The following is an 11,411-nucleotide window of genomic DNA, read 5'->3' on the forward strand; positions in this document are numbered from 1 at the left end:
CCATACTAGTACAGTCATAAGAAAAGACATAATTAAAGCAGTGATTCTTCAAATTTCAGTCTACATGAATTAAACAAACTGCTGAGTCCCAACCCTAGAGTTCTGGTTCAGTGGATCTACTATGAGGTCCAGGAATTTGCATTTCTAACAACTTTTTGGTGATGCTACTACTGGTTTGGGGACCACAATGTAACAAACACCAGATTAGGAAAAAAATTATACACTAATGTTCATGTCTTATCTGAGACACAGACATGTTTATCCACAACTGTTTTTTTAATGTTAATTACAGTAGCTACTACATTTAAAACTATGAAGATATCACATAAAAAAATCTGTATTTCTGCTTCTCTTGAAAAATTGTTATGTAAACTGTAAAACCAAAAATTATTAAAGAAAACCATGGGAGAATTACTTTGTAACTCGTCTGGAGAAGGCCTTTTTAAACTCAGAAATTATAGAAGATTGATAAATTCTACTCCATCTAATTCATTTCACAAAAGGTTAACTTACCAAATATAGAGTATTATAATCAACAGGAAAGAAGGTCCAACAAGAAAAGATTAAAGGGTATAAGCATACTCACAGAAAAGGAAACACAAAGAGCTCAAATGTCTGAATACGTGCTCATACTCTTCAGAGAAACACAAAACTACCATGAGAAAACATTTTTTACCCATCAAATATTCAAAGACAAGAATGTAAGAAAAACAACTGTTCCCATATATTGCTAAAAGTGAAGTCACTCAGTCGTGTTCAACTCTTTCCGACCCCATGGACCATACAGCCTACCAGGCTCCTCAGTCCATGGGATTTTCCAGGCAAGAGTACTGGAGTGGGTTGCCTTCTCCAGGGAATCTTCCTGACCCAGGGATCAAACCCAGGTATCCAGCATTGCAGGCAGACACTTTACCGTCTCAGCCACCAGGGAATCAAAAGGAGGGACATGAGCGTATCCAAGAGAGTCATGCTCCATGTCAGGCTTCAACTCACAACCTCAGCAATGCTCTGCATGGACTGCTGTGTAAGTACTGCACGCTAACCAACTGCTAACAGAAGTTTAAATATATATTGCTAATAGAAATTTAAATTTATAAAACTTCTACACAGGTCTAATTGGCAATATCTATCAAAAATAACAAGTGAACACTCTTTGATCCAGCAGTTCCACTTGTAGAAATTTATCCTATAGATGAGTCCATGGTTTACAAGATTATTCACTAGAGCATTATTTGTAGTAATTAAATTCTGGACAGAATTCAAATGTCCACCAAAAGGAAAACTGTTATGAGACAGCCACAGAATAGAATAAAATGCAGCCATTTAAAAAAAAAAAGGAAGTGTATATAGATAACTCTACCAAGAAGTTTCTCTGTGGAGGGTTTGAGATTTGGTTGGTAACAATTGATGGAAATTGGGAGTTTTAAGGACGTTTTCCTGTTTAAATAAGATAGAACATAATTAGCTTCCCCAGCCCCTACCAAGTACCACTAGGGCTCCCCCGTGACTGTGACAGTCAAAATGTATTCTCATTCGTTCCCTAAATCTTCCTGGAAGGGAAAATTCTGCCTCCTTGCCCAATTACAACTTGTGTAACTATGTGAATGATTTAGTAGGGAGGGAAAATGCAGAAGGGGAAAAGGATAGCTGTAGAAGTGAAGACTGAATACAAGAGGGGGTGGAATCGAGAGGTTGCCCCTATAACAGTGAGGAAACAGTGAGAGAACGTGTAAAAAAAGAAAAAAAAAAAATTAAAAAAAAAAAAAAGGAAAACTATGCCTTAATGAGGAAATTACATCCTGATGAGGAATCATCTTCAAGATACATTGCTAATAAAGTGGTCAGAGATGTATCAAGTGTGCTTCCATTTGTACGGTAATGTAGAATTAATAACTACAATCTGCTCTTATATGATTGGATATCATTGCTGTTGTTGTTTAGTCACTAAGTCGTGTCCAACTCTTTGCAACCCCCTGAACTGTAGCCTGCCAGGCTCCTCTGTCCATGTATTTCCCAGGCAAGAACACTGGCGTGGGTTGCCATTTCCATTTCCAGGGATCTTCTCCACCCAGGGATTGAACGTGCATCTCCTGCATTGGCAGGCGGATTCATGACCACTGGGCCACCAGGGAAGCCCAAAAGATACCACTGAGGGATACATAATAAATTACAAACACTGGTAAATTATGAACACTGGTGGACTGTAAGGAGAAAATGCTAATAAGGGTTAATTAACATTTCACTGTATACTCCCTCTTCTGGATTTTGAACTAGGAATGTATGTCCTATTCAAAGAATTAATATTTTAAATATCAAAAATATCTGCCACTGTGGCATACATTCTCCCCAGTCAAGCAAAGCTGAACAGTGACCTAACACTAATAAGGGAGAATTCACTTCAATCCCCACCACATCACTTTTTCCTATCTGGCCCTCTAAGCTTTACATTTCTAAGCCCTGCTACAAAACACCAAACTACTAAATATTGGTGACTGTTTAGAAACTGGGAAAGGAGGGAGGGTGAATCTGGAATTTTTATTTCTGGGATAGGGAAACTGAGCACTATCTGAGCAAAGTAAGGTACAAGAACAGGATTCATTAGTGAAAACTGTGGGTACATATTAAGAGTTGGTTGGTTGGTTTTTTAAAAAAAATATGTATGTATTTATTTGGCTGAATTGTCTTAATTGCAGCAAGAGGGATCTTTAGTTGCAGCATGCAAACTCTTAATTGCATCATGTGGAATCTAGTTCCCTGACCAGAGATAGAACCCAGGCCTCCTGCATTGGGAGAGTGGAGTCGTACCCACTGGAACACGAGGGAAGTCCCTCGGAGTTGGTTTTGAGGTGCTTATAAAACACCTAAATGGGTAAGATTCAATAGGCAATTCAGAGCAAACATGTCATAGAGCAGTACCTATTACATTATCATTTAATCCTCTCACCAAAAAAAAAAAAAAACCCTTGTGGTCAATATCCTATTTTCCAGAGTAGTAACTTACCCAATTACACAAATGATTTACTAATCTATACATAACACCAATCATAACTCATGCTATATTCTAACTGCCTACTGACTTTCTGTATTTCCCATCCAGATTATGATCTGAGAAACGATGTCTATCTTATCCTAAACTGTATTCTACAATCAACCACAAAGCCTGGCATCTAATCAATATTTGTTAAAGTAAGTGAACAATTCTGAATCACTAAGGGTAGGATTAAGGACAAGTGACTTTGCCACTTACCATGTGAAGTACCTAAATTTCCTCAACTATTAATAGTACCATCTCACAAGACTTGTTTTGAAAATTAAATGAGAATGTTCACAGTGCTTAGCTCAATGCTTCGCACATAAGGAATCAAAAGATGCTAGCAATCATTAACAATGAAAGAACCAAAAGATAGGAAGAATTAGAGGCCGCATCAAAGGAAAACAAAATTAAGGAGGGAGTGTCTGGTATCAGAGGCAGCAAAAGGGTACTAAAAAGAACTAATTAGGAAGCTAAAAATGATAAGGACTACTTCAGCATTTGGACAATGATTATTTTTAGCAATGTTGTTTAAATGACATGAAGGAAAGAAGCCCAATTGAGACAGAATGGACACATGTGTATATTCTCAGAACACAGCTGTCCAGTTAGATTGTGATCTGATGACCAGAAACTAGTATCTTCTTCATATTTGTATCTCTAAAACCCAACATATTAAAATATATATTGACTATATCTGTTAAATGTATAAGCAAATAGAAGGGGAAAAAATGGGAGACTAGAAATGCAGAATCTTATCTAAAGAAGCTGGCTATGAAAGGGAAGAAGCAAAGAAAGCAACTGGTGGCTCAGAGAGTAAAGCATCTGCATACAATGCAGGAGACGCAGGTTTGATCCCTGGGTCAGGAAGATCCCCTGGAAAAGGAAATGGCAACCCACTCCAGTACTCTTGCCTGGAAAATCCCATGGACAGAGAGGATCGTGGTAGGCTATAGTCCATGGGGTCGCAAAGAGTCGGACACGACTGAGCGACTTCACTTCACTTCACCTTGGGAAGTTTGAATGCAGAGAAGATGGTGCTCTATCTAAGGAATACAAGCACCAAGAGACCAAACAGGTAGTTGCTAGACTGGGGGGGGAGGGGAGGGGAGAATCTCCAATTGTCTTATCTTCAAATTTTTTTCCTTAACGTAAACCCTCACTCTGTGAAGAAGGCCTTTCTTCTAGAGAACTTTTAAGTTCCACAAGAGGTGGTTTCAACCCTCTAGCTGTCTATTCTGTGTCTGCTCCAAAAAAGCAGCTGAATGCACTTAAAAAAACAGCACTTTTTTTTTTTTTTTTTAATTCTTGGCCCCAAATCTGAAACAAGGACAAAATTGGCAATCCTACTACATTCCCTAAAATATGTCTTCCAAGTCTCCAAAGTAACAATTTCTCTCCTCAAATCTCCTACACTGTATTCCATTCTCCCTTACTTCTAAGCAGGTCTTGCTTCACCCCTCATTGAGCAAATAGACACCATTAGACAGAAAGTCTCCCTCAACCACTAAAACCATCGACTTGCCTGTATCTGTATCCACTCTCTCCTATTCATGAATGGAAACTTCAGATACCTGGCTCCTGGTCATTCATCTCCTTGTGGCCATCCCAGATTGCCCAATCTAAAATAACCACCCAGTTACCTCACATCTCTTTAAACTAGGGGAAGGTAAAGCAATTATTTGCATAGCACTTTATCACTGATATTCTCTAATCTACATCATATTTATGGTCTCTATCCCAAGTAGTCTCCATTTAAGAGCAGAGATCTTTTCTGTCTCATTATATAAAACAAATGCTCAATAAATACAGGGAATCCTTGGTGGCTCCGATGGTAAAGAATCTGCCTACAGTGTAGAAGACCTAGGTTAGATTATCTGGGTCAGGAAGATGCCCTGGAGAAGGGAATGGTTACCCACTCCAGTATTCTTGCCTGGAGAATTCCATTGGCAGAGGAGCTTGGCAGGCTGCAGTCCATGGGGTCACAAAGAATCGGACATGACTAAGGGACTAACACTTTCACTATGCCTTAAGTAGGACAAAAAAAAACTGCTTCACAAAATTTTCCTAAAAGAAAATTTCCTAAAAGAATCTTCCCCATTACTGCTACTATTTTACAAATGGGAAAACTATCCACCATGGTAGCCAGAAATAGAATCCAGTTTTCTTGACTCCTAGTCATCAAAGACATCACCTGTCTAGTTTTGTTTTGTTTTTTTCTGGCTGCACCACTTGGCATATAAGATCTTAGTTCCCTGACCAGGGATCAAATCTGTGCCCCCTGCAGTTTTAACCACTGGACCACCAGGGAAGTCCCTCCATGAAGTTTTAAGATACCCTTACAAATAAATACATGTTCAGCACCCACCTACGATAGAACAGATAAAGCTATTCAAAAGCAGGCCCCCACACAGCAAAAAGAATCACTAAACTATGTAATGTGGATGGTTCACATAAATTTGTGTATAAGAGGTCATATAATAACATACCATAGATATAACATTCAAAAACAGACAAAACTAATCTGTAATGTTGTAAGTCAGAAGAACTACCCTTGGTGGGAGTATGGCTTGAGGGATCCCAGTTCCCCAAGCAGGGACTGAACCCATGCCACTGCAGTCAAACCACTGAATCCTAACCACTGGACCACCAAGGAATTTCCAACGGGCTTTTAATGTTTGTTTTTATTTATTTTTTGGTGAACTCTTAGTTGAGGCATATGGAGATCTAGTTCCCTGACCAAGGATCGAATCCACCTTGCACTGGAAACACAGAGTCTTAGCCACTGGACAACCAGGGAAGTCCCATGGAACTTTCAACTTATGCTTTCTCCTAGGAGATGTATAGTTTAAGGCCTTATATCTAGGACTTTAATCCATTTTCAGCTCATTTTTGTATACAAGGGTCTAACTTCATTCTTCTGCATGTGTACATCCTGTTGTCCCAACACGATTTGTTGAAAAGAATGTCCTATCCTCACTAAGTGATCTTGGCATCCTTAACAAAAATCATTTGACGACATGCAAGGATTTATTTCTGGACTATTACATTCCATTGCTCCATCATGCCAGTACTACCCTGTTTTAATTATTATAGCTTTGCAATGTTTTGAAATCAGGAAGTGAGACTTACACACTGTTCTTTTTCAAAACTGCTTTGGCAGGGAATTCCTTGGTGGCCCAGTGGATCCACATTCTCACTGCTTAAGGACCCAGGCCAAGGAAAAGCCAAAAACAACAACAAAAAAAATGTTTGGGCTATTTGGGATCCCTTGAGGTTTCTTATGCGTTTTAGGATGCATTTTCCTATTTCTACAAAACTGGTGTTTTGACAGACTGTTGAATCTACAGATCTCTTTGGGTAGTATGAACATCTTGACAGTATCAAGCATTCCAGTCCATGAACAAAGGACATTTTTTTTTGTGTGTGGAATCTTAAGGGTGAACCTCAGGGCTTTTTTTAAAACAATTTATTTTTTTTTGGATGGGCCGCACATCTTGCCCTCTGCAGTGTCATCACTGAGTCCTAACCAATGGACCACCAGGAAATTCTCTGAACCCCAGCTTTTAAAGTGGTAAGTGAAGAATTCTTTTGGACACACATAGATTATCAAAGTTAATGGATGTCATGATGAAAAAGCTTGTCCTAAGAGTACAAGTCATATTCATCTTGTTCAGAAATAATCTCAATATTCCATTTATTTTTCTGATCTGTTCTTGTCCTTCACCTCAAAACCATCCTGAGATTATCAAATATCAGATTTCATTTAAAACAATCTTCTAAAGAGGCTTCCCTGATGGTCCAATGGTTAAGACCGAGAGCTTTCAATGCAAGGGGCTTGGGTTCAAGGTCCTGGTCGGGAAACTAAGATCCCACATGCCACACCACAAAAAATTAATGAGTAAATAAAACAATCTTGTAAGAACAGGAATTTTTTTTTGCAGGTCCACCGAGACTCTTCTCATTTACACATTTGAGCTAATATACTGGCCTAACATCTCCAATCCACCAAAAATTAGTAACACAGCTACCTTGGCTAAATCTTATATTCTAATTACCGTGACATGAATGCATCTCATGGTAAAGCCTAGTTATTGAGCTTATGGAAAAAACCCAAACAAACTTTCTGGCCAACCCAATACAAGAAGTTATTGATCTCACTTTAAACAGCTGAATACTAAGCACCAAAATAAGCCTCATAGCAACACAGATGAAACTTACACTTACAGAAACAACAAACTCCACAACTTTAAGGATTGAGCTAAACCACTCATTTTTACTTTGGCATCTCTCATCTAAAGGTACAATTATGTAGCTCAGAAACAATAAGACAGCTAAACTAAAATTCAGTGCACCACATAAGACTTCCTATGTTTTCTCATTCCTCCTTACCACTACATTACAAACTGTTATATTCTGTATCTATTGTAACATAAAAACATTAAAAATTAGTTAGAACTATTCAGAAAGCTAGTGAGGACAAGGACTGATTTAACATTTAGACAGTCATTGATAAACTTTACCAATGCTGTTTAAATGGCATAAGGGAACAGAAGCCAAACTGCAGCTTTTTAGAGATGACAAAACTGTGGCCCTACGTTCACTACTTAAGTAATGAAAGTGGTATCAAAGTCAACTCTGAATTAAGGTTTATTTCTCATTCCATTTTTTTCTCTCTACTGGTTTGAAAGTTATGTGTTTTTTATTTTTTTCAATGGTTATACTGGAATTATAATGTGCATTCTTAATAGAGTCTAAATTCATGTTAATTTTCTTCACCCTCCCCCATAAACGCCTTACCCCTGAACTGTTCCAAGAATTTAACTGAGGAATGCTGCCTTTATTGTTCTCTCCAACTAGCTAATTAAATTTTCATGCAATTTCCTCTCAAGTAAGCTTTGGGGATGGAGGAAGGATGAGAAATGAGGGAATAAAAACGTGAAATACTAGGGCTTAACCAGAATCTAACACTTAATAATTTAAATTATGTTTCTTCGATTAAACGTCCCGTTTCCCTTCACTGTTCAAAAAATACCTGAGTGGCACTGTGCCGCTTTTACAGCAATCATGTCTTCCCTTCTACTGCACTTCACGCATAATACTGCCCATTCTCCTAGCAACCAAACGCTGCTAGAAGTGAGACCTCAACGCAGCGCTGAAGATGCTTCACGACCCGATCAAGTCCCCTACAAGCAATCAAGTCCCCTGCCAACATTGCTAAAATCAAAAAGAACCACGATGCTCTCCACCACAAAAAGAAATGGGCCTAGCTGTGGGTAGGAGGGTACCAGGTGAGCAAGGAGACCGCGGGGAACAAGCTTCCCGGTGTCCCACCACGGAAGTCCGAGGCGGACCGCGAGCCGCACAGCCCCAAACAATGGAGTTTTCCCGCCTCCTCGGGGCCCCGCCCCCTTCTCCAGAGCCCGCGGAGGGAAGCGAACGCATCAGCGCACGACCCCGCCCCCTAGAGGTCCCGCCCACCCCGAGCCACCAGTCCAGCCTCCTTCCTCGTGCAGGTTTTTTTTTTTTTTTTTTTTTTTGGCGCCAAATCTCTGTTGGTTATTTTCCCGAGGTGTTTGAGAATACGACCGCAGGCGCACACCAGTTGTGTGGGGATAGCAGGGGCATGAAGGCACACCGGGGCGCCTGGGCCCCGCCCCCCCACCGATAGCCCCAGGCCGGGGGAGGAAAGAGAGGGGCAGGCAATGGAGACAGCCACCGCTGCCCCCGGCAAGATGGCGGCCGCGAAAAGCGGGGCAGGGGGCGCCAGCCGAACGGCGTTACTGATATTGAGAGAGACTCTACCAGAGGTGAGCTTCTCCAGTGTCCGAGCGTTCCCGAATAGCGACGGTTGTTCATTGGAAGGCACGTCCTCCAACCCTCCGGTCTGCCCCTCCCAGGGAGCCTCCGTCCACCACCCCCTCCCTGAGGACTGGCCAGTGCCTCAAGCTCTCCACAGTCCGGCTTACTTGTCGGCGGAAACCAGCTCTGCGGTGATGGCGGCAGTGGCTGTGGACTCTGCGGCCATCGTTCCCCTGAGGTGGTGGGCCAACGGACGGGACACAGCCTGTGAGAAAAACAGACGGAATTCGGGACACCAGAGACTTGTTCAGGGACAGAAAATGGCAGATTGGAGACCCCGCGCGGCTGGGTCCTCTTATATACCAGGGCCCTTCGCCCCGCCTATCCACTTCCGGATCCTCCCCCTCGAGTTTAAAGGGCCAGGACCCAGCCCCAAACCAACCCAAGGATATCCCCCACCCGCACCATCTGGTTCTGCCGGGTACCTTTCCTCCCTAGTCTGCCTTCCTCGAAGAAAGCAATTTTTTGCTTCTCTAGCAAGTCGCGTAAGAACTAGGATTTTGGCACTACAGCTCCTAACTGGACGTTGGCCAGCGGCTTCCAGAAAAGAAGCTAGTGCTGCTCTACATGTTTGGAGCGAGTAGCCTGGAGTCTCTTTCTAGGCCCGATACTTAGGAGGGGAACTGTGACTTTCTCTCTGTCCTCTGAGTCGTAACGGATGGACACGCAGGAGCCGAGCACGGGTATACCTGCAACGGCTAGAACTGTTATCGGTGAGAGACGCGTGGCTCTGAACCTCCGCAACAACTGACGCAAAACAGTGCTGTCCTAGGATTGGTCACCGCTTGAAACTACCGCGCTTGATTCAGAGCTCGGGGCTGTGGCGGGACGCAGCTGGCTCCTCCCTCTGGACCCGCCCCGCTTCGACTGGCCCAATCCGCTGACGCCATCCTCTTAGACCCGACCCCAGACTCCAAATCTGACTAGCTGATTACGATTTATCGAGCTTCGATTTATCTTATCGTTTCTCCACTACATGCGGGGGCACTGTGATTAAACATCTAAGGCTATTAACTGTCTTACTTAACTTTACACCAAAGCTTACTAGTGACAACGGTGTTCTCAGCCCCATTTGGTAGAAATGGAAACCAAAATTCAGAGAAGGTTTGACTAGCGCAGAAAGTTGCAAGACAAATCGTTTATGGGAAGTAGTGTGCCTCGTTTCCTGCAGCTGGCTGAGTGCAACTGGCAGGCTGAAATGATTGCACTTCCTCACACCTGGAGCACCATCCATTGCCTTCCACCATGGCCTTGCCTACCGTGATCAGAACAGTAATTTTATTTTCGTCCAGGTTCAGACATACTGCGAAAGATTCCTGGGGAGTGTTCTTATTCCAGCCTGTCAAGACTCAGGCAGTTGGGAATTTTCAGGGGAAAAGAGCCAATTCCTGTAAATGCCAATTCCTGTAGCAAACAGATGTGGGTTCTCCCTTTATAGCTGGGTGACCTGAGCCAAGTCAAGTAACCATATAAGATTAAATGTAAAATGAGGACAATATCAGTATCCACCCTTTAAGAATATTGTGAGAATTCGAGATGATGCTTCAAAAATCAGCACTATGCCTGGGTCATGCTAACCATTTACTAAATGGCTACAACAGTCTGATAACACAGTGACTGGAGGATTGAGCTCCAGGGAGATCTCTTCAGAGTCCTAGCAGCCAGGAGTGAGTGAAGTAAAGTTGCTCAGTTGTGTCCGACTCTTTGCACCCCATGGACTGTAGCCTACCAGGCTCCTTTATCCCTGGAATTTTCCAGGCAAGAGTACTAGAGTGGGTTGCCATTTCCTCCTCCGGGGATCTTCCTGACCCAGGGATCGAACCCGGGTCTCCTGCATAGCAGGCAAACGCTTTACCATCTGAGCCATCAGGGAAGCAGCCAGGAGTAGGGCCTGACAAGTCCAGTCCAGAAACTTGTGTGATCCACTCATTTGTTATACAAATTTTTTAAATATTTTTATTTTGTTTTTAGCTGTGCAGGGTCTTCATTGCTGTGCAGGGGCTTTTCCTAGTTGTGGCCAGCAGGGGCTAATTTCTCGTTGAGGTGTTTGGGCTTCTCAATGAGGTGGCTTCTTTTGTTGCTGAGCACGGGATCTAGGGTGTGTGGGCTTCAGTAGTTTCAACATCCAGGCTTAATTGCCCCATGCCATGTGGGTTCTTCCTGGACTAGGAATCGAATCCATGTCCCCTGCATTGGCAGATGGATTCTCAACCACTGGATCACTACGGAAGTCCCTCATTATACTAATATTCACTGAACAGCTATAATTTCTCAAGGCTTTATTCTAAGTCCTAAGGACAAAATACATGGTCTCTGAGGAACTCAGTCTTATAAAAAATGGATTTTAAATCCATCCACTACCTTCAGTTTTTACTACCACCACTCATCTCTTGCCTGTACTACTGCATACCTTCTGATCTCTACTTAACCCTCTCCAGAAAAAATCTTTTTAAAGTGTAAATCAGATCATGTCACTCTCCTGAAATAGCTTCCCATTGCTGTTAGAAGAAATTTTGAG

General features: G+C 42.2%; 1 protein-coding gene and 1 non-coding gene across 3 annotated transcripts in view; both read right to left on the bottom strand.

The window, feature by feature from the left end:
• NASP (nuclear autoantigenic sperm protein) overlaps window positions 1-9,182 on the bottom strand; it is a 29,242-nt gene extending 20,060 nt beyond the window's left edge. The window contains exon 1 of one of the 2 annotated variants that reach the window (XM_065914072.1): window positions 9,001-9,182. In XM_065914072.1, the coding sequence (XP_065770144.1) occupies window positions 9,001-9,059 (59 nt within the window). In that variant the 5' untranslated portion in view covers window positions 9,060-9,182. The remainder of the gene's footprint in view (window positions 1-9,000) is intronic. The other variant, XM_065914081.1, reaches the window with a different exon arrangement.
• A 1,511-nt stretch (window positions 9,183-10,693) lies between these two features.
• TRNAS-GCU (transfer RNA serine (anticodon GCU)) lies at window positions 10,694-10,766 on the bottom strand. Its single transcript has one exon. It is a non-coding gene; the product is annotated as a tRNA-Ser (tRNA).
• Window positions 10,767-11,411: the final 645 nt, after the last annotated feature.

The sequence above is a fragment of the Muntiacus reevesi genome, chromosome 1 (genome assembly GCF_963930625.1).
Source record: "Muntiacus reevesi chromosome 1, mMunRee1.1, whole genome shotgun sequence".
Classification (NCBI taxonomy): Eukaryota; Metazoa; Chordata; class Mammalia; order Artiodactyla; family Cervidae; genus Muntiacus; species Muntiacus reevesi.